The following is a 23,988-nucleotide window of genomic DNA, read 5'->3' on the forward strand; positions in this document are numbered from 1 at the left end:
AAGTAGATGTTGTTCAAGGGCAGCCAATGAAGAACATTGGCTGGAATTATGCAAATATGTTACAAACCTACTTATATTTGTGCAGGAAGTAATACTGGAATTACTGACGACTCGTTTGAGGCTGTTCAGAATCATTTCTTTCTTTTAGAAGACAATAACTCTATTTGTCATAACTCCATTGCACTACATGAAAGCTAATATCTGAAAAAGCACAATAGGGGCACTTTAATGGATTTGAACTAACATGAACAAACAATGAACAATTGTACTTTTTTAACTAACATTTTTCTTTTAATATGTATAAAAAATTATCATTTTTATGTTGTTTAATGCATTAACTAATGTTAACTAATGAATCCTTATTGTAAAGTGTTACCATTTAAAAAAAAATAAAAACAGATGGGTTGATATAAATGACAATTACTGAAATGGTGACATCTCGTTCTCTCTGTAGCCTGTAGCGGAGGATATGCCGAACCCGACGTTACCCTGTGCACCCCACACCAGTGTTTTCAGAGCAGTGTGCCACACTACGCTGAAACTGACATCATTAGCCTGCAGGGCGTCACCGGCAGCAACATGTACGCCGTTCCGGCCCTCACCGTGGATTCCCTGACGCGGAAGGACATCTCGGTGGCCGAATTCCCTCGAGAGAGACTGCTGTTCAGAGAGAAACTGGGAGAAGGCCAGTTTGGTGAGGTGAGTCTAGACTCTAGATGAACCACAGCAGGAGGGTTTATTGCAGCTGCTGCTATTGTTTCGTAGACTCACTTCTGGAGCCACTTGGATTGTCTTTTATAGTTAGTTTTTTTGCACACTGTTTATGTTTTGTTTTATACAAACAGTGTTGCAATGCCTAATGTTTGAGTGTTTCCCAGAAAACCCTGTTATGACCAAACATGACTGTAATGAATGGCTTTATTAAGAAAAAAATTGGAAATCTAGAGTGAGAGCCAATGATTTATTTTTTGCAATAGTGTTAATGATACTTTTTTAGCACAGTTGATCCTCATTCAGTTACTATGGTGGCAGATTTATTGTATTGATTTATTGTTGATTTATTTAATGTTATTTCAATGCTGAAAACAGTTGTGCTGCTTAATATTTTGTGGAAACTGATCCTTTTTTTAGGATTCTTTGATGAATCTTTTGTAACATATCACTGTCACCTTTGATTAATTTAATGCATCCTTGCTAATTTGAAGTATTAAAAAAAAACATACTGACCCCAAACTTTTAATGGTAGTGTATATGCGGGTATTGTGATTAAAATATTTATATAGTATGCTATTCACATTTTGTATTAAATCAATTAAAATATGACGTGATAATCATGGTTGCAAATTTCCGGTAAATGTCTCAAAAATCCTGAAAATTTTCCAAAAATTCTGGAAAGTTTCTGGAAACTTTGCAAACCTGGTGATTATACAATAGTATGCTATTTTTGTTGTTAGTGGAGCCTTTGCAAGCGTGTTTTCACTCTCATGTTGTTTAAGTATGATGGTTCACATATGTTCATTCTCTTGTCTGCTGGCATTGCTGTTTGCAGGTGCATTTGTGTGAGGCCGAGGGTTTGGCAGAGTTTCTGGGAGAGGGTGCACCGTTACCAGAGCAGGATGGCAGGCCGGTGTTGGTAGCAGTCAAACAACTCAGAGCGGATGCCACCAGCAATGCCAGGTTTGAAGAAAAAATGTATTTGTATAATTTGATTGGACAGTTCCATCGTAGAGTGAGGCACGCCTTAAATACATCTGGGAAGTTCCTGCTTAAAAGTTTTTAAGTGGTTATGTAATTAGGATGTGTTGTGCTTGGTTGGAATAGAACTGATTGTCACATGGATTAGCCAATCACATGGCAGCAACTCAATGCATTAAGGCATGTAGACATGGTCAAGACGATCTGCTGAAGTTCAAACTGAGGATCAGAATGAGGAAGAAAAGTGATTTAGGTGACTTTGAACGTGGCATGGTTGTTGCTGCCAGACTGGCTGGTTTGAGTATGTCAGAAACTGCTGATCTACAGGGAAATTCACCCATCTCTAGGGTTTACAGAGAATTATCTGAAAAAGAGGAAATATCCAGTTCTGTGGCTAAAAACGTGTTGCTGATGCCAGAGGTCAGAAGAGAATGGCCAGACTGGTCCCAGCTGATAAAAAGACAACAGTAACTCAAATAACCACTTATTACAACCAAGATCTGCAGAAAAGCATCTCTGAACACATCGAACCTTGAAGCAGACGGACTACAGCTCAAATCATCTCAAACTGGTTTCTTCAACATTACAAGTTCACGAAACTCAAACGGCCTCCATGGTCACCAGATCTCAATCCAGTACAGCAGCTTTGGGATGTGGTGGAACAGGAGATTCGCATCATGGATGTGCAGCCGACCAATCTGCAGCAACTGTGTGATGCTATCGTGTCAGTATGAGCCAAAATCTCTGAGGAATGTTTCCAGCACCTTGTTAGATTTGTGCCACAAAGAATTAAGGCAGTTCTGAAAGCAAAAGGGGGATCAACCCGGTGCTAGCAAAGGTCTACCGCTCCATAAAAATGTCTAAAATTGTTTCAGAATACAGTCATCAGTGATTTCCCTATTCAACATTTAGTGATGGATGCTTACCTTCAACCTTTCATGACTGTAATGTATGGCTTTATTAAGAAAAACATTGGAAATCTAGAGTGAGAGCCAAGGATTTTTTTTTTTTTTTTTTGCAATAGTGTTAATGATACTTTTTTAGCACAGTTGATCCTCATTCTGATTATTATTATCAATTTCACCTGATCCCATGATAACTTCTGACTTTTGTCCGTGTAGAAATGACTTCTTGAAGGAGATAAAGATCATGTCGCGTCTGAATAACCCGAACATCATTCAGCTGCTGTGCGTGTGTGTGAGCTCCGACCCGCTCTGCATGGTGACGGAGTACATGGAGAACGGAGACCTCAACATGTTCCTGTCCCAGAGAGAGCTGGAGAGCACACTCACACACGCCAACAACATTCCGTCTGTCAGGTGTGTGTCCATCATTATGAAGAACCCTGGCATGTACAGACTTTCATCTCCAGATAGGGTCAATGTCGCTTTTCTACAAGTCAGAGTCAAGCTTAACATTCTTAACCTTTGAATCCTTCAACTTAGCCTTTAAGTCAGCTCTCAGTTTATGATGTTTATGATGGAAATGTTTCAGATTACAGGGTTAAAATGAAGCCAGGTTTTCACGTGAGACCTCCGTCTTCAAGTCGTGATAACGTATAAATAAGTTTTGTATCCTTTACTCACCCTCATGTTGCCCTCTTCTTTCTTTGTTTCACAACAGTGTTATTTTAGTATTTTTATTACTATTAAAATTTAATAATATTTTGCATTTGTTTTTATTTTTTTATATTTTCAGTTATTTAATTATAGTTTAAGTTTTAGTAAATTTGTCATGTATTTTTATTATTTTATGATTTTTCTATTTAGCTTTATTTAGTTTTAACTTTAAATTAAAATTCTGTTTTAGTTTTTTGCAAGGCAAGTTTTTTTTAGGTTTTATTCTAAGGTTTATATATAATTTAAGCTTTATTTCAAATAACGAAAAACTGTTTTGATAGTTTTAGTTTTGCTGAACAACATAGTTTCTCACAAAATACATTTAACTGAATACCCGTGCTGCTCTTTTCCATACTTTGAAATTTTATGTTCTGGGGATGTTGAGCTCCAAAAAGTTAGTAATAAATAGTTTTATATATGAAAAAAAATGTTTTAATTTAAATTATTTGCTGAAAATGTCCCTCTTTCTGATAGCTTTCAAATCTCTTTTGTGCTTGCGCACATTCAGAAGTGGTGTCAGTTGAATTTTATACTCATGTTTTGGTTCACATCCCTGACTCTTTTATTTCTGTTTCTTTGCAGCATTGCTGACTTGTTGCATATGTCGGTGCAGATCTCTTCTGGGATGAAGTACTTGGCTTCTCTGAACTTTGTGCATCGTGATCTGGCCACACGGAACTGCCTCCTGGACCGTCATCTCACCATAAAGATCTCTGATTTTGGCATGAGCAGAAACTTGTACAGTAGCGATTACTATCGTATACAGGGGCGCGCTGTACTGCCTATACGCTGGATGGCCTGGGAGAGCATCCTACTGGTGAGGGAAAGACAAGCTGTTGATAAAAGCAAAGGTGCATGCATGTGCACTACTGTTTAAAGGTTTGGGGTCAGTAAGGTTTTCTTTTTCAGGGTGGTGTTCACACTTGTAGTTCAGTTCGCTTTGATCGTTTGGTCCTAAAAAACACATTTATTCCTTGTTCGCTTAGCATTAACATTGGTATTATTAACACTGAACCTAAAGATACTGAACCTAAAAGCATAGGTATGTTCACAACCCAATCGGTCGGCTTTTATGACGTATATTTCGATACTGAACTTACCGAACACCTAAAACAATGCTGTGTGCTGGGATAAATGTGCTTGTTGTATGTGTGTAGCTACATTTGATGATATTTTGACCAGCTGAGAACTCGTTTATATTTCAGTCGAACAGCACCGGTTTGTTTGGAAGCGGAGTGAGACCCATCTTTTCAGCGTTTCGGCTCGCTTGTTTAATGCGCACCAGTGTTCTGATGTCAGCGTTCAGACTTGTTCAAATGAACTGCACTAACAGAGCAATCGCACCAGGGTTTGTTTTAATCAAACCAAACATGCCAACTGTGAACACACTCTTAAAGAAAGTAATAGTTTTATTTAGCAAGGATGCATTAAATTGATCAAAAGTGAAAAGTAAGGACATTTAAAATGTTACAAAAAAAAGATTTCTATTTCAAATAAATACTGTGATGTTCAAATTTTTTACTCATTAAAGAACGTTTCGACAAAAATGCAAGCAGCACAACTGTTTCTAGCATTGATAATAATAAGAAACGTTAATTGAGCTGCAAATCTACATATGAGAATGATTTCTAAAGTTACTAAAAAATCAGCTTTGCATCACAGGAATAAATTACATTTTAAGACATATTACAATGGAAAACAGTTATTTAAAATTGTAAAGAGCATAAGAGACTTCTTTCAAAAACATGAAAAAGAAATCTTACCGTGCACAAATTTTTGAATGGTAGTGTATGAATTGTTCCAAAGCTATTTGTTTTGACTTAACTATTGGCTGGAGACATCTGTCAGCAGCGTCTTTCTTTCTTTGTATCGGTGCATTACGGAATACATGTGTGTGTTTTCTAGGGGAAGTTCACAACAGCTAGTGATGTTTGGGCATTTGGAGTAACTCTGTGGGAGATCTTCACTTTATGTAAGGAGCAGCCCTACAGCCTCCTGTCTGATGAACAGGTCATCGAGAACACCGGCGAGTTCTTCAGAAACCAGGGGAGACAGGTACACACATTGCCTTTGATTTGGGTTGAGATTTGAAGTGAGTGAATCCCATTTGAAGTGAATAATTTTTCCTGCAAACTACAGTAAGTTTGAATAAAAGCACAGTTGCAGGATGAAAACTTTTGCATGAAGTACATTATTTCTTTGGAGGTTTCATCTAAAAAGATTTCTGACCTTATTTTTCACTCTCTCTCTAGATCGTTCTCTCCGCCCCACCACTCTGTCCATCCTCTCTGTTCGAGCTGATGATGCACTGCTGGAGTCGTGACATCGTGGACCGGCCCTCTTTTAACAGATTGTATCAGGCCCTGCGAACTTTTGCGCCCCACTCATGACCGATACCTGCTCTACTGAAACAACCTGGAGGAGAACTGTTATATAAGTACTCTGACTGCTTGCCAGTCTGGGAAGTAGATCGCAAACGTTATAGCCACAATGTAGCGTCATTAGAGCATTTAAAGATGATGAGATTTCACAAAAGGCATTCATTCATTCACTTACTTGTATATTCATCTCCATTGGGACTCAAAGAGCTTTTTTCCAATCCATAGACACTTGAGATTTTTTTGAACTTGTTGTTGTTAATATTTCCTTTGAGTATTTCTCTTTTCTTTTCCTTAAATGTTGTTTTCCCAGAAGAACAGTGACTCTTAAGCCTACTGTGTATTCTAGGCAGAAAGAACCAACTGGACGAATGTCGTATTTGTCAAAACTGTGGTCGTGTATCGTTAAGCACTGCTGTCTTTGGTTATTATTTCATTTTTGTCCTATTTTTGTTCCTTATTTACCCCCACACTGGAGTTACTGTGTCTTGTTATGATATTAAGTGTTGTTTTGACTCTGAATATGAATGTTTTTACAGGTTCTTTGGATATAGCCGGGTCGGAGACTTGCTCTGCCCGGATCTAGCTGAACTACTGTTATAGTTAGATTAAAAAACCCTTTTCGGAGGAGAGAGGAGAGGGTTCTAGAGCCAACAATGGACTGACGTGCAATTTTATGCACTGTTTCTTCCCCCAACTTGTAACAGGCCACTTTAAAGTCGACATGAAATCAGAATGGACTCTGTTTGCTTTTTCAAACACGTTTCTGGTCTCATTTGTGATTAATTCATCAGTACAAGTTTCCAAAGACAATGTTAGTTAATGTAATTAAATTCAAAAAAAATTATAACTTGTATAAATGTATAACTAAATTTCAGCTCAATTGTAAAGGCAAACACTACAACTCTGGATATTGGCATACAGTTCTGAGATTGCATTGTTGTTGAATCTATATTAATTAAGTCTGGCTGAGGATGATGTACAGGACTGATAATATCAATATTATAGAGATCCATCCATCTTCGATCTCGGTAAAAGGCACATGGTTATAGGGGATTATGTATGTAAGATTAAAAATATTCAAAGCACATTTTTCTTTCTCTCTTTTAACCCACTTTAGTGTTTTATACAATTTCTTTAGTCATTTAATGCTTTTAGTAAAAGTTTGTGAATGAGTGTTGCATCAAAAACATTGTAAAAAAGATTTGGTGCACTACGATGTAATCAAAATCTAGTATTTCTGTCTTTGTACTAGTCTCTACAGCATTCCTTTTTGTGTAGTTTGTGTTTACTGTATTTCAGAAATTGTCGTCAAATGTACAGGAGAAGTTTTATTGTTTGGCTGCTGAAAGGTTTGGCTATGCAGGGCGTTTGAAGAGTCCTCCGATAGCACTGGGATTTCGGTTGAATGTTGGTGGTAGGAAAGCTAGGAGCTCGACGCGATTCATCGACAAGGGCAACCACTAAAACTCAATTTCCCAGAAGCCTTTGCTGAAGTGAGCCTGAGGCAATTTCTTTTATTACTGATCAGAGGGGTTTTTTTTCACTACATATTTAGAGACCAAGAATGCATGTCTGTGTGAATGCGTGACACTGCGAGTGTGGTTTTGTTTCAGGTGAAATTTAATTGACCTTCTTTTAGCATTTAGTACTCGATAACAGTCTTTCATTCAAACCTTTTAACTCTCTGTATGTGTCCTTCATGTACATTACATAAGCAGAGAAGATACTGTATGTATAGTAATATATTGGGGACTAAGACCTTTTTCTTTCATCTTCTTTCTTATTTTCAATAATAAATATCGATTTTGCTGTAACTGCAGTGTTAAGTGTGTTTTACCTATTTCAAATGTTTTTTCTAAATATCTGAATAGTATTTTATATAATAATTATCAGTATTATTACTATCATTATTATTTTAATGCTACCAATGTGACATTGAATGTTTGACTTTGGTTTGACTGTAGACTGTAGACTCACTACAGTCCAAATGAATAGATTATATATTAATGTGTGCGTTGGGCCTAAGCACCCTCCAAATGTCTATCTTGGCAGAACTGTGTCACTTTGACTCCAATAAGCTGAACAAATATGATTACTTATAACATCTTTCTAGTTATACACATATCCATTTTAACATGCTTATTTTTCTTTCCATAGTTGTCAACGTTCTGTCAGTTTATGCTTATTGAATATATTTGACTCCCTTGGCCTAGAGTTCTGGCATAGCAAACCCTCGCTAGCAAAAATGTCCCATGGTACTGCTCTCATATTCTTTAAACATGTACAGTCATACCTGCTGGGGGGATAAACCGCCAGTTAAAACCAGCCTTAGCTGGTTGGCTGGTTTTAGAGTTTTAGAAGACCAAAGCTACTTATGGGTTTCCAGCAAGGATGGTTTTGAATTCTTGTAAATACAATGGTATATTTCAAAACACCAACATTACGTACAAAACCACCCATAAAAAATGTCTACAGTACCTTATAGATCATGGTAATAATGCCATGCTTTGGATATGCACCATTGTATTACCATCATTACTGTAAAAAAAAAATCAGCTTAAACTAGCCTAGGCTGGTTTAAGCTGTACGTAGCTGGTTTAAGCTGGTCTCCGATGCTGGCTAAACTGGTGTTCAGCTGGTTTTAGTTGGTCTCCCATCAGCTAAGACCAGCCTGGTCGACTAAAATAAAAAGTGTCCAAAACCAGGCTGGGAGATTAGCTAAAACCAGCCAACTAGCTTAGGTTAGTTTTGGTTTTCTTTTCCTCAGCAGGGTTGTTGCTACCATATACCAAAAAAGAGCAGATAATTATGACCAAACTAGATGCATATAATCTGAATATATATAATATATATCAAACTTAAGTTTAAATATGTGAGAAGCGCGTGGGACTCATTATGATCTTTATAATAGCCGATTGTGTGAGTAATTCATTATGCACACATGAGCGCGCGCAGCACTGCTGCTGTTACTAGAGAGATTCCTGCAGAGTCACGTGATCGCCAGTCAGGAAAGGAAGAATGAAGGGAGGAAAGCTGTCTGCTGGCGTCCAATAACACACCCATAAGGCAAGTTAAACATCGATATATGCTCGAAATGACGCACAACCTTTCTCTTCATGAGTTTATCTGTCTTTGTAACGCGGCTTTAACAGCTTTACGCTAGTAACAAGGCAGCGTTTGATGGTTTGTCAAGCAAACTGCTCGAGCTCAGTCGAGAATGACAAAGACTGTATTATAAGTCATGTTGACTTCATTTCCATATGTTTTGCTTATGGTGATTTCCTTTCTTTACAAGTGTAAATGAGTTTGATAATGTTATATTAGCTTTTTAACACCTCTTTGTCGTTTGTTTGTGTGTTTCCTGCAGATGTGGTCTGTCAGTATATTTCTGCAGCATTCTGATGCTCACTTGAAATGTGACGTTAGTGTCATTTACAGTTTTAATTTTTTTGAACGCACATTGGTTTAAGACTGCTGTCTGGATAACTAAAACTTTAGTTGTAGGCTGTATTAGCTAGTTGTATAACTAATAACTTTGTTTGTTTTTACTGTGGCAGTACTGTGGCAGTACTGTGGAACAGTATCAGATGGTAACACCATGGTATTTTGAGGTAACGTTATACCATGATACTGAAATGCCTGTATCATGGTGTTTTCATGAAATTAAATGCAACTTCCATAAACACCATTGTTAATACCACAAAACATCTCTAAAACAAGATACTACCATGGTGCTTATTGGTTCCTTTTTTGTTAATGTAACATTTAAAATAAAAAAAATTCCAGTTACCGGATAATGCTATGGTACTTAGCCACTAAAATGGATGTACCATGGTATTTATCATAATAAATAAACAAACAACTTTGTTAATTTTAGTATACAAAGGCACTTCAGAAAATACTTTTGTATGAACTTTATAAAAAGTATTGTGGTACTGGTCCCATGTTAAAGTGATGGTATCTGTCATATCAAGGAAATATGGTTACGTCCAGGGCTGGAAAAATCATAAATATATTTTTTAAAAAATTTGGAGTATACAAATATTTTTTATATAGGCTATATATATATATAGCCTTTTTTTTGTCACATGGTTTTGACACTTGGTCTGATTCATGTATAGTTTAGTCACCCCAGAGCCCATACAGACTTTTATTTATGGCACTTGTTTTAAGAAAGAGGAATTTGCTTGTTTTAAACTCGGTCAGATGTGTTAAGTGGAATGTTCCTGTAATTATGACACCTCGGTTGTTGACTTCACTGTGTGTGTGTGTGTGTGTGTCTGTCTGTTTCTATATTTTTTGGAGCAGAAATGGGATGGAGATGTTCTACATGCGCTGGTGTTTTGATTGACGGTTGGAAGCAGGCCAAAAGTGAAGCCTTCGCAGAAGAGCTTTCATAGAACGGTGAATTTAAATCTATTACCGTTCAAAAGTTTAGGGTCAGTACAATGTTTTTAAAAAGAAATTTATAATTTTATTCAGCAAGGATGCATTAATTGATCAAAAGTGAGAGTAAAGATTTTTTAACTCTTGAACTTTCTATCCATCAAAGAATTCTGAAAAAAACAAACATATCGTAGTTCCCACAAAAGAAATATTAGGCATAAATGTTTTTGACTTAATAATAATAATAAATGTTTCTTGTCTTGAGCAGCAAATCAGCATATTATAATGATTTCTGAAGGATCGTGTTACACTGAAGACTGGAGTAATGATGCTGAAAATTCAGCTTTACCATCACAGGAAAAAAATACATTTGAAAATATAATAATTATATAAATATTTTATTCCAAACATTAGAACAATAGTTCTTTCACAGTTTAACATATTTCTTAATCTTTATGTGTTTGTTCAGGAATCATCATTATGAAATCAAACAGCAATTATAGCCTAGTAGATTCAAGATACTGTGAGAAGTGAAACACAGTAAAAAAATAAGTACAAAAATAATCAAAGCATTTTCTTTAAAAATAACTGAACACAAGGGGGAATAATCTTTTATAAATTTATATGCAAGAATAAGACAAAATAAACAACCATTTTTATCTACATATATTTTTTCGAAAGTATTTTAATACATAAAAAAATTTGTACTTCCTTGAACATTAAATGTTGACCTAAATTAATACTATCCACCCTAAATAGTATTGTCAATTACTAATGTCACATACTATTTAGGACGGATAGTATGCGAATTGGGTCTGGGCCTCAGTTTAGAATTGAACTGAATCAATTAATTGTTGAATCAGTTTAGAATCGAACTGAATCAATTAATTGTTGAATCAGTTTAGAATCGAACTGAATCAATTAATTGTTGAATCAGTTTAGATTCATTGATAGTTTGAACTAATCAACAGAATTTAATCTTTACTCTTTATGCATTTTTATGCACATCTCTAAAATATTGGATATATTGGATTGGATATAAAATATTGCAAAACACATCTAATTACACAGTCTTTAAGAAAGCTAATAGCCAAATAAAAGTGCATTGAAATCATTGTTATATATCGACTGATAATTTTTTTTTTTTTTTACCTAATATGACAAATAAAAATTTGGTTAATTTACTATTATTAAATATTACTGTTAAATATTATCAACCTATCTCCACTGTAAATGTATGTAGGGTAAACTCATTTTTTTATCAATTTCTGTTTCAGAGACGTCATCATGAAGTTGAATGAGAGGAGCGTGGCGCATTATGCCACATGCAACTCTCCTCCAGATAAGACAGGCTTCCTCTTTAAGAAAGGGGAACGGAACACGGCGTACCATCGCCGCTGGTTTATCCTAAAGGGCAACATGCTGTTCTACTTGGAGGAGAAGGAAAGTCGAGAGCCCATTGGGGTCATCGTCCTGGAAGGCTGTACGGTGGAGCTCTGCGAGTCCGAATCCGAAGAGTTCGCCTTCGCCGTCAAATTCGAATGCATCAAAGCGAGGGTGTACAAGATGGCTGCGGAGAGCCAGGCCGCGATGGAATCGTGGGTCAAGGCTCTGTCCCGAGCCAGTTTCGACTACATGCGCCTGGTTGTGAAGGAGCTGGAGAGGCAGCTGGAGGAGGTACAAGAAGCGAGATCGTTACAAGCCAAAAGCAAGGCGAAGAAACACCAGACGCAAGTGCAGGGGGCAGAAGCGGGCCTTCGAACCGCCACCCCGTCCCTACAGAACACTGCCATAACGGGGCCTTTGCAGGAGGGGCTGTCTAGCAGAGAAAACGGGGTGTCTTGGAGTAAACACACCAGTTCGGCAAACGGTGTCAGCGAGGGTTGTGCCTGGGACGGGGACTGCAGCGCGAGAGCAAGTGGAGTCAGACCACCTCCGGTACCTCCGCGGAGGAAGACCAACGGCGGGTCGCTCGAGAGCCCCGTTTCTCCCGGCACGAGCTGCTTCTCCAAACTACATGAGTGGTACGGCAAAGAGGTGGCTGAACTGAGAATAGAATGGCTACAGAGTAAATGAATGAAGCTCGACATCTGCAAGAGACTCAACATGCATCCACACGCATACCATACTTAGAGCAATCATGGTTTAAAGGGATAGTTCACTTAAAAATTGTAATCCTGTTGTTAATTACTCACCCTCATGTCGTTCAAAACCCGTAAGACTTTCGTTCATCTTCTGAACACAAATGAAGATATTTTTAATGAAATTTAAGAGATTTCTGTCCCTCCATTGACAGCTACACAACTACCACTTTGACGCTTCAAAAAGTTCATAATGAGATTTTAAAACTTTGTGGTTTAGTCCAAATTTTCTGAAGAGACTCGATCGCTTTATATGATGAACAGATTGTATTTAAGCTTTTATTCACATATAAACATTGATCAGTGAACATAAACAGAAGCTCAAGCGAACCTGCTTGCAACAAACTTCATTGGTTCTTGCTGAAGCTCAAACGTGCTGCGGTTACACGAGAATGAACCTCATTGGTTCTCAAACGTCAAGCGATCATGCTTCAGCTTCCATTTACCACAACTGATGTGTGCATTGAATGTTTATATTATGTGAATAAAAGCCTAAATTAAATCTGTTCATCATTTAAAGGGATTGTGAACCGCTCAATTCATATGGATTAGTTTTACAATCTCTTCATGAACTCTTTGAGGCGTCAAAGTGGTAGTTGCGTATCTGTCAATGGAGAGACGGAAAGCTCTCCGATTTCATCAAAAATATCTTCATTTGTGTTCCGAAGTCTTACGGGTTTGGAACGACATGAGGGTGAGAAATAATGTGAGAATCTTTATTTTTGGGTGAACTATCCCTTTAAGATATAATAGGTAAAATTCATCTAAAAAACAGAGAGCATCAAAATGAAAATTACTTGTCCAGTGCTGTTACTGGTAATTTTTTTATTATTATTTTTTTTATAAAACAAGACCAAGCCATTTTTTAAAGGAACATTCTGTAATTGTTTACTCACCCTCATGTCACATTCCACAACTGTGTGAAAAATCAAATAAGTTAATTTATTTTTTTAAATACACCAAGTGACCAAAGTTGGGGGGAAAAAATGTTTATTAGTTATATGCACCAATATAACAAAATAAACCACAATATTTAGACTAATACATGAAAGACATTGCACTTTGAACTGTTGAGGGTTGACCTAAATGAATCTTTCAATCAATTCAATGGAACACAGTTTGAACTCTATTTAACTTTATGCAATGTTTGCTTCTGAAGTTTAATTCAGAAATGCTATTAAAACCATCTTGACATAATGTTCCTCACAAGTTGTGAGACGAGGATTACAGTCTGTTTTTGAAGATTAACAGGGAAAAGTAAAGACTTAATATGCGTGACATTAAAAGAGTTTGATTTGGTGCAAAGGTGGTACAGACTACATTTATGGTGCTTTTTTAAAGCTTGACAGTCCCAGTCCGCTTGGTGAAAAAGAGCATTCAGGACATTCTCACAAACTTCTTAGTTTGTGTTCATGAAAACAAGAAAGTGATGTGGGTTTGGAACGACATGAGAATGAGTAAATGATGACGGCGTTTTCTTTTTAGATGAACTGTAAAGTCTCGTACTTAGCTTCATGTTGGGGTTTTCCTAGAAACTCATGTTGAAGTGGCTTGCCAGTTCTTTTTATTTTATTTTTAATATGTATATTTTTAAATTGACGTCTTTCTTGTAGAACAGCATTGTGAATCTTTTTTCACAATGTTGGTCTTGATAAATAATAGAATAGCGGTACAATATCTGTGTTTTCAGAATCAAAATTATCTTGAATGTTAAATATTACAGTGCCAAAGCTGGTCTATGGTCCTTTGTAATCATTTTTCAATATTATGTTGCAACAAAATGAACAAAAGCAAGTTAATCTGAGGAGTGATTTCACTGGTGAATTTTATACTGCATTTCAGGACATCTAAAATCGAACCTGCCAAAAACAGAATTGCCAAAATGATTTCTAACTTTAAAGTATGTAAAAGTGTCTGAGACAATGGAGCTATCTAACTAGCCAGCTAACATGTAACCTTCGGTCAATTCTAAGCAATGTTATTCATTTTTATACTAAGCCTTGCTATGCTTAATTATATATTATCATACTTGCCAATTAGCATGTCATTGCTTTGCCTTGGCTTTTAAAACGGACCATTTATATACTGTGACCAACATTTAATACATTATACATACAGCTCTGTAATTTATTTATGGATTTTTCAAAATGCATTTTTAATGGTACGAATTGTGTGCAATCCTGTAATATCTGGGGAGGTATTGCCTACAGTAACACTAAATAGGGTCCTTGACTGGCCAACCACAGTGCCTTCAGATTTCATATAAAACACTGTGTTAGATTCCAAAATAAAATGGGAATTAAGAGATGAACATGGTTTTAATCCTAACAGTTTGTGTACGGTACTGCAATATAATTAACTTGTTGCTGAAGCTGGATTGCAATAACCAGCGTGTCAAAACAGGCATTGAAATTACATTGGGTAAAATATTTCATTTGAGGAAACAAGAATGTACCTTTTTTAAGGAGTCAAATAAAGATGAGCATCATGATAAAATATGTAATTTATTTGTGGGGGGTTTTTCTTCAAGATGTGAATTCGCACAATTTCACCACAAGGTGGCTCAGCATTGCTTTGTATTGGTGAGTAGTTCCATTTTCTGAAAGACTGAAGAGTTCATTCACAGATCCCTTGTTATTGCATTAGTTAGAAATGTCGATGTATGGAAAATGCATTATTTCTCTTCTTCAGCGATGTGTACAATAAATTCAACTATGAAACATACACTTACATTTGAATTATGTATGCACTTCATGGCCTTTTCAAGGTTTTAATAATGAGTTTCGAGGGCATTGTTACTACTGTGGAAAGTTTTTCTACACTGAATGATGATTTCATTGCTTTTTCATAACCACCTGACAGTTTCATATTTCTCACAGCTAGTAATGCGATTTTAATGGACAAAACACACTTGACAGCGGAAACTACACAATACATCATGTGAAGCCACAAAGAAAGCACTGAACCTGAAGCTATTTTTAAAATAAAAGTCCCAAAGCGCCACATTAAAGGCCCACTGAAAGTACCTCGAAACCATAGACTGTAACGCTTGAAACGAGCAGCATTATTCACTGTGTTCAGTGTTGGCGCAATTTCCACTGAAACAGGAAGAAAGGGCGGGACATATCGAACAGCTCCTCCCCCTTTTAAAATGGCCAATAGTGTTTTGTTTATATCACACAGCTCGGCCAGAGCCGTTGAGGTCGTTATAGCCACAGTTTCCTCCTAATCTCTTATCGTTTCTCCTCCTAATCTCCATATCACTTAAATATAGCATTCTGAGCAGAATTCAAATGGGTCCGGTACGTTTTCTGGCCGACTCGCAAATATGATCCGCTCTGTATATCGAATAGATAATCAGACTGTGTGCAGCTGTGCGCGCTGCAGCGTGTCACGTGATGCAAAACCAGACTTAATTTGCCCCAATTGGAAAGCTGACCTTATGTAGCCCCGCCCCTTTTCAGCGCTGCGCTCATTGTCTTTTGTCTTCCGGTCTGTATTTTCACAGCGATCTTGCCTATTTATAAATTAACGGCTCATTTTAAAAGCTTCCCGGTATACTCACATTTGTTTAGACATCTGATTTAAGCATTACAATCCTCATGATAACTTTTGTTAACTCTACATCAAGTAAATCCACTTCAAAAGCTAAATACTCTTAGACAGCAATCCCAGAGCGACCGCAAAAACGGAAGTTCAAAGACAATAATCTAAAGATGGCGGCGCCCTCGATTCTTTGGCGTATAAGGTCTATATAGTGCACTTGGTGCCATTCACCATGTAGAAAATAGAATGTGAACAAGTGAACAATTTTAGCGCAGCTGCAGCGTCTACTTATAATGTAGGGGGCGGAGCTTCAGATTCAAGAGAGTTTTTGATTGGACAGAGAATCTGACGAGAGGCTAAAGTGCAGAGAGATGTCATCAAAATCAATTATCCATACTTTCGGAAGTTTTAATGCTTATACCTTCTAAACGTGGATTTTTTCATTGTTTTGGATCACACTCGCTTATAGATAACAGTAAGGCTAACATATCCATACTAAAAGCCAAAAAACTTTAAAGGGTGTTGACATTTACGTCATATAGTTACAGTCATATAGAATTATCCAGTGTGACATTTTTACAACATTTTTGTTTACAATTAGCCTACTATACATGTAATTTGTGTGAATATTAGAGCGGTTACAAATATGGTAGTATTTAAGTTCTTTTTTAGTGCTTAATTTGTGTGTGGTGATATATATATATATATATATATATATATATATATATATATATATATATATATATATGTGTGTGTGTGTGTGTGTGTGTGTGTGTGTGTGTGTGTGTGTGTGTGTGTGTGTGTGTGTGTGTGTTTGTGTACAATACATAACTGCACATCTCTATATTGCATATCTGTATACCAACATGTAATTCTAATTTGTATAATATTTTTAACTGTATTGAATTATTTTTAATTGTATTTCTTTTTATTGTAGTTTTATATTCATTTGTATCACCCTAATCCATATCAAGATGTTGATAAATCAAGAACTCTTTAATCATGATGTCCTTATTTTGTAATATCATGAATATTGTAGTGATGCAATTGTATGAGAAGGTTACAAAAACTACACGAATGGGTTTGCACACGAAATGGGGCTTTTATTTTGCCGGAAACTCAGTGTGTCTCGCCACATCAAGGATTTTTCGTCGCTTGTTGTCGCTGTGTCCATGGAAAGTTTGTATGGTTTTTTTTTTTTTTTTTCCTTCCTGAAAGTTTACGCAGGACTGTTGTTGCGCGCATCCAACATGACAGAGAAAGTAACGGACACCACGGCTGGCAGGCAAGTCATGTTTAATCATTACCATAGCTCTCTCTTCTTGTAAGTTAAGATGTTTAATATGATTCTGCAAATTATTAACAGTTCGTGCTATATATCCTGACACTTTGGGCCAGAAGTTTCTTGGTCAGTGCAGATAACGCAGAACGTGAGAGTTTGAGTCGAGAGGGGGGGTCTCCCGTTTCTGCTCTCCGACAGTTATGACACCGCAGTAATTATTATGAAAGTTTCATATAACTCATATATCGGCTTTTGAGGTTATGCGATGCTATCTTCCCTTTCAAAGTTTATTGCAAAGTTATAATGAACTTGGCACGCGCAGAAGAAAGTTTAAAGGTATCACGCAGTTTAACAGCGCGTGCCTGGCTCGGTCTGAAAGATACTTGAATTACGTGCGGGTTCTTCGAATTTGCGTCATTTCGAACTGGCAATTAAAGAAAGCAGCGCAAAATGATCACGATAATTTGACTAGCTTAAACTGCACGTGCTCATGCGTTCACACCCGCTTACAAGTTTCTTAATGGCATCGAATTAAGTCCAGTGATTACGTAATTTTTGTTACACAACATATACATTATTATTTCTGATTATAAAAATGTGGTACGAGCTAATTTCCATACTCATGCGAAACGGGCTCTTGTATACAACTGTATTTATGGAAACACCGCTTTTACTATAGTTATGATGTATTTTGTTATTATTAATAATAATATGCCATGGTCATTTCATTTGCATGTGAAATGGGCTCGTGAACATGTGTATGCAAATGAGTTTATGCCAGATGTGCTTTTCATCATCTAGAACAAGCGACCGGAAATCCTGCCTGTACTTTAGTTTATAATGTATTTTTAATAATAATGATAATGTGCCATGCTCATTTGCATGTGTAAAATGGATTCGTGAACTTGTGTATGCAAATGAGTTAATGCTAGGAATGCTTTCAACTTCTGGACATCTGGATCAGTTTGTGATGTTTATGTCAGGCAGATGTTAAAGCCCTGCAGAATACAAATCGTAAATTGTGAAGTATTTAGGTAGCATCTACCGAGTGTGTGACTCTTCTTAGTTTATGTTGTTTGACTTTGGGAATTTTAATTCGACTTTATATACTTATATTAGGGGGCGTGGATGTTCTTGCAGTGGTGAAATAATGTTCAAGTGAAACGATTAATCGCGATTAATCACATCCAAAATAAAAGTTTGTGTTTGCATAATACATGTGTGTGCTGTGTATAATTATTTTGTATCTAAATACACAGACATGCATGTATATATTTAAGAAATATTTACATTATACTGTGTATATTTATATAGACATAACACATCTTTCTGAGTGCATGTGTATGTATTTATATATACAAAATAATTATACACAGTACACACGCATATATTATGTAAACACAAACTTTTGTTATGGATACTATTAATCATCTCACAGCCCTAGAACATTTAATTTGACCAATATTTTTTAAAGACACACACACACACACACACACACACACACACACACACACACACACATATATATATATATATATATAATTAATTTTTTAAATAGTGCATTATCTATTAACATGGTCAGTAGAACCCCCACAGATCGTTTGATAGTTGACAGTACTTTTAAATTTACTTCTTTATATTGTATTGGTGTGATCAGGGTCCAAAACAAACGGTTTGCCACACCTGGCCTGTATTAACTTGCTGAAAATATTTCTTACAGGCCACAAAACTGTATTTTGCAAATATTTGTAACATTGTGACATTGGAGCCATTTAGCTTCCTTAAAAAGAGTTGGTTGTGTCAATCAGCAGATAAATAAATAACCAAATTAACATGTATGGCATTATATTTTCTAATGTTTATTTCTATAAAATGCTTATTAGTCTCACATGGACTTTGGTGAGTGTTAGATATTTACCTTGGGTGTGATATTTATAACATGCATTAGTTCAGTTGTGGTTTTCTGTGCGTCTCTGTGTATTACATTGATACGAATTTCACACGTAGCTCAGAGCACATTCGAAAACTTTTCAATGTATGAGTATAGAGAAGCGCTGTTGCCAACATGTGCATGTTTATGTATAGAACAGGGGATCTGTTGCATCATCATGCATTCATCTCAAGCTGTAAGAATACCCCGTTCCCACACTCGCTGGCCCCTGAACTCCCACCCCTACATGGGGCAACAGTGTGTCGAGATGTGACTGCGTGATATGGTCGAAGGAGACTTAAATGCTGAACACAACGTGCTACTTGTGTGTGTGTGTGTGTGTGTGCACGTGTGTGTACATGCACTTCCTTTTGATCAACCTCCTTTCAGGTTCTGCAGCCTCATAAAAGGGGGCAACGCCATACTTTAATGCGTGTTTTCTGCCCCGGCATCAGCGCTTCTGTCTGGTTTTTGTGCATGCTAGTGTCAGGGTGAGATAGAACACTATTGAATGGGCTTGTGCAAACAGGACAGGGGAGAATTACAAGGTTGCATTGTATCTTGCTTGCGGTAGAGTCAAGAATGCTGTCATTGTGTGTTTGGAGACACAGAATATTTGTCTAGCAGATGCACAGACATTGTTGAGTGCCATTGAGGTGTTGAAATGTGTTTTTGCTTATTTGAAGGCATACATTGGAATGACTCCCACAATGTGTGTATATAATTAGTGCGCTGTGTGAACACACCCCTGCCCCCCTAGCATTATTGGTCACACTGAGGAATTATGGGTTTGTTCATGGTAGTTTGTCCTATGAACCTCAACTCAATTTTTACATGTTGGACGATAAAACTTACTTGGAAGGAGGATCCTGAGCCATATCTAGGGACCAGGGGCCGGATTCATGAAAGACGTTTTAAGATTCTTAAGAAATCTTCTCAAATGTTTTGTCAAGAATGTTAAGTTGTTGAATACGAAATATTCTTAAAATTAGATTAGCCTATTTCGGAGAGGCTAGCAATAGCAAGCTAGCTTTGAAAGCATAGATCCCACCCTCCCTTCAGAGAGTCTCCAAAGCCACACCTCCTTCAAAACACATGAACACACAGCAGAGTCTGCTAAGTTAAATTAGCTCATGTCTCACCCTAGTAACCACCTACCACACCCTAGTAACCACCTAGCAACTGGCCAGCAACTGCATGGCAACAATCTAGCATTGTGTCTGTGACTTTTTGCACAGGCAAACTTCACATATTCTATTAGAAAATGTAATATTTAGATTTTTAGAGTGGAATAATCCTCATTGTTGTCAATGAATGCCAGAGAGAATGCTCAGAAGACCAGTAGTCTTGGAGATAGGTACATGATTATATTTTAAAGATATCACAGACCCAGTTCTCTGTCCTATACATTCTTGGTGAAACCATGGCCTTGGACTTTTTTCTTGTAATTGCGAGTTCTAATCATACAATTCTGACTTTATAACTTGCATTTGCAACGTTATATCACGCAATTCAGAGAAAAAAGTCAGAATTGCGAGTTTATATCAAGCTATTCTGAGAAAAGAGTCAGAATTGCGAGTTTAGCTATATCAAGAAATTCTCAGAGAAAATCAGAATTGTGAGTTTATATCACTCAATTCTCAGAAAGAAATCTGAATTTGCAAGTTTGTCCTGCAATTTTGAGAAAAAAGTCAGAATTATGAGATTTTTTAAAATTGTATTCAGTGGCGGTAATAAGCTTCCATAGAGCTGCTTCAACTTACGCAAGGCCTCAGTTTTTTGAGTGGCTTTCAGATTTTGGGCAGGTGGCAGCCCTTCAAGAGCTCTCCTATAGTCTGCAAGGGAAGATTGATATTTATTTTGATAAATGGTGAAATATTTTTGCATTTCTGTAATCCACAGTAGTAGCAGCATGTGGCTGCAGACGAAAATAATGGTCATGGTCAATGTGATATAGTTCCTGGTATGAACTTATGGTGTTGGCAACACCCCTGCCCCCCTTTTATGTTACTTACTTATTTATAACCATTTTATTGACAAACATTTTCGTTTTAGTGCTTTGTTAATGTCAAGTACATGATTTCTTAAATGTATTTCTTGTTTGCGAATAAGAAAATCAATAAAGTACAAATCATTTAAAAAAAGTAATATTTTAATTTAACTTTTTAAGCTACTCTGAAATGTAAAAATATATATTATGTATTTTTCTGTATTTCTGAGCACAATATGTGTGAGAATGCATGAAATGGTGGGCATAAACAATGACTGGACCATATGGCCAGGCTAGGTCAACGGAAATGTGACATGAACGCACACATACGCAATGGAGGGGAAAACAATCCCAAGAGCCCCTTCTTTTTTGTATCCTGCTGCTCTGGTTGTTTGCAAACCATTCCTTCCATGTTGATTACTTTGATTTAAATTATAAGAAAGCTAATTAAATTAATGAATTAGCCTAAACAAATCAATCGCAATTAATTGGATAGGCCTATATCAACATTTACTAACGATTAATCGACTAATCTGCGATTATTTGATCGATTATTCAGCTTTGCAATTGTTTGCAATATTTATTTATACATATTCTAACTATCAAAACTGGGAAATCACTTGAATCCATATGAATAGACCAATCTCCATCAGGATTCTGTCCTCTGAAGTCATCAATTGTTCAACAGCTACAATGACTCGATATAATTGTTTTTATTAAGGCAGGGCATTGACACAAATTTTCTATTCATGAGCTTGCGACTCAATTCCGATTCAATATCGATTCATTTGGATATATATCAGATATCAGTATGTTGTACTGTATCTTTCAACATACCTTCTGATGGTTATTCATGTTTATTTCGTGCTGTAACTAGTAGTAAAGAGGAAGAGATGATCATTTATTGTTTGAATTTCATAGTAAAATGGACAGAATTTAAAAGCTGCAACTTTTTTTCATATCAAAAGTAACCTGCTCTGTCTTATCTGTCAGCACATTGTAAGTGTCCTCTGTAATATATCTTCACTGCGATATGTTAAACCGTCCCACACTACTAGTTCGGCTTCATTTGCACTCCGAAACACTGTGTCTTTTATTTTGATCCGGGAGGGCTGCATTACAGTGTTGTATTACAGTGCCCCACTGGCCAAACCCCCCCCATATTCAGCCCTATATCATGTCACTGAACTTAAGTCCACAGCAATCCATTATACAATTGAGTTTGTCAGTCAGTCTGAGGTTGACATTGAACACTGGACGCATTCGTACATCTTCGGCCATTGAGTTGCGTCTTGCTGTTTTTTGAATCCTTTGCTTAAAATCGTTCTGTCAAGTTAAAAGTAGTTAATTAAAAAAAATGTTTCTCGCTCTTTTGGATTTGGTTTTATTACGGTATTTTCGTTTGCAAGAATGTGGCGATACGTCGTCCCCTCCTTGACCTCTTAAGTTTTGCTTTAGCTACCATACCTTTCACGCCTAAAACTTTGTGTGTGTGTGTGTGTGTGAATAAGTAAGTGGTCACTAAGGCAGGGCAGGGCTTCCTGTCTCTGTGAATAAGCCCACTGCCTGTTTGCTTCCCGCACTCTTTATTTTTGTGTCTCATTATAAAGAAGTTCTCATGCTTGTGCGAAGTGTTTGTTCCGTGTTGTTTGCACGCTCGTCAAGTCATAAGGAGGAAGCTGGCACGAGGTTTGCGATTTTTCTGATTCAGCAAAATTACGTGTATGAAATCAGTTTCTGAGAGTCGGTATCATCGGGGCACTGCTTTTATTATCATGACCCTACAGTACAGGAAACTCTCTGTGTGTGTCGAGCTTCCAGAGACCCCAGCCGGGGAATTAGAGGTTGCAAATGTAATGGACTTAAAGTCACATTGGAATACAAAGCTCGGAAATTACACCAGAGCACCAAGTGTTTGGCTTGAGTGGTGATTCTGAACTGTGTGTGTGTGTTTGATTTGGTTAATGTTAATAGAGGAGTTGATTTGTAGCGGTTCCTTCAGTTCATAATATCTGTTAAACTAAACTTAACACAGACATCAACTTAGATTTAATATTTAATATTAGCAGCTTGAATCGAAATGTAACTTTTTATTTAAAATGTATTTTTCATCAGAAATTTCAAAACAATGTAGTTTTGTGAAACCACCACTACAGTGGAAATTGATACTGTTGTTTATTTTCTCCACATTATAAGAGTAACGTTACAAATCTTGGTAAATTCATGATTTTTCATGCACTTAAACTAATTATCCCCATGTTTTCTTTTGTGCTGAAAAGTTGTTTATGAAATACTAGCAAGTATTTTTTAACGTTAGTAAGCATTGCATGATTAGATTTAACCTAACAAGGCCCTTTAAAACACCTACTGCAACAACTAAAAACAATCAGGACACCTTAGCAACAACATAGCAATGCCGTGGCAACCAACCACAACAGCCAATCATGGTTGTGACTCTCAATGTTCACAACGTAACTGTTTGGTAGTAGTATATGTTGGTTTTTGAATGCTGTTATTTTAGTTTAACTCAAGCCTTATATAGTGTGAAGACACATTTTTACAGATGCAAGACATATTGACTGTTCATTCATAACACGTTTTTGCATTCCACTCCACTGCTTTGCTTTTCCGTTGTTTTTCTATGTAAACAACACTACATGGACGCCTTTGAATGTTGTACCTGCATCTCTTGCAGCCTCTTATGACGCAGCGTTCTAAAAATGTGGCGATATATAAATTATAATAGAACCATTTCAGAACAGTTTAGATGGACCATCAGGAAAGCCAAACTGCTAAATGTATTTCATTTTTAAGAAACGTACGTAGTTTTGAGAACATTTATTATGCAAAACTGTATTAATTATACAACATAATGTTGCAGATAAATAAAATTCAAGTACACTATAGCTGCAGAGACTTTAAGAAAGAAAAAGCTTAAAGTATTGGGTTTGTTTCCTTTAGTGCATGCCTGTTTCACACATAGGCAACTCTGTGTGCAGTGCATATGCAGTGTGTGTT

At 36.7% G+C, this 23,988-nt stretch overlaps 3 protein-coding genes across 5 annotated transcripts in view; all 3 read left to right on the forward strand.

Moving 5' to 3' along the window:
• The window catches only part of ddr2l (discoidin domain receptor family, member 2, like), a 32,067-nt gene extending 24,558 nt beyond the window's left edge, over positions 1-7,509 (forward strand). Inside the window, exons 13-18 of the mRNA XM_077241705.1 lie at positions 455-699; positions 1,550-1,677; positions 2,817-3,014; positions 3,897-4,131; positions 5,220-5,369; positions 5,567-7,509. Coding sequence (XP_077097820.1) covers positions 455-699; positions 1,550-1,677; positions 2,817-3,014; positions 3,897-4,131; positions 5,220-5,369; positions 5,567-5,704 — 1,094 coding nt within the window. The 3' untranslated portion in view covers positions 5,705-7,509. The remainder of the gene's footprint in view (positions 1-454; positions 700-1,549; positions 1,678-2,816; positions 3,015-3,896; positions 4,132-5,219; positions 5,370-5,566) is intronic.
• A 1,161-nt stretch (positions 7,510-8,670) lies between these two features.
• LOC143749201 (sesquipedalian-1-like) lies at positions 8,671-14,718 on the forward strand. 3 transcript variants are annotated; one of them, XM_077241715.1, is made up of 5 exons: positions 8,671-8,761; positions 9,063-9,116; positions 9,253-9,306; positions 10,004-10,099; positions 11,359-14,718. In XM_077241715.1, the coding sequence occupies exon 5, from the start codon at positions 11,369-11,371 to the stop codon at positions 12,155-12,157; it is 789 nt and encodes a 262-aa protein (XP_077097830.1). In that variant the 5' UTR covers positions 8,671-8,761; positions 9,063-9,116; positions 9,253-9,306; positions 10,004-10,099; positions 11,359-11,368; the 3' UTR covers positions 12,158-14,718. The 3 variants fall into 3 exon arrangements, with proteins under 3 accessions (XP_077097830.1, XP_077097829.1, XP_077097828.1); XM_077241714.1 differs by lacking the exon at positions 9,253-9,306; XM_077241713.1 differs by lacking the exons at positions 9,063-9,116; positions 9,253-9,306.
• A 2,226-nt stretch (positions 14,719-16,944) lies between these two features.
• The window catches only part of sh2b3 (SH2B adaptor protein 3), a 51,387-nt gene continuing 44,343 nt past the window's right edge, over positions 16,945-23,988 (forward strand). The window contains exon 1 of the mRNA XM_077241706.1: positions 16,945-17,053. The gene's annotated coding sequence lies outside the window, so the exon portion shown is untranslated. The remainder of the gene's footprint in view (positions 17,054-23,988) is intronic.

Source organism: Siphateles boraxobius, unplaced genomic scaffold (assembly GCF_051911475.1).
Source record: "Siphateles boraxobius isolate OS27281-9 unplaced genomic scaffold, OSU_SipBor_1 24, whole genome shotgun sequence".
NCBI lineage: Eukaryota > Metazoa > Chordata > Actinopteri > Cypriniformes > Leuciscidae > Siphateles > Siphateles boraxobius.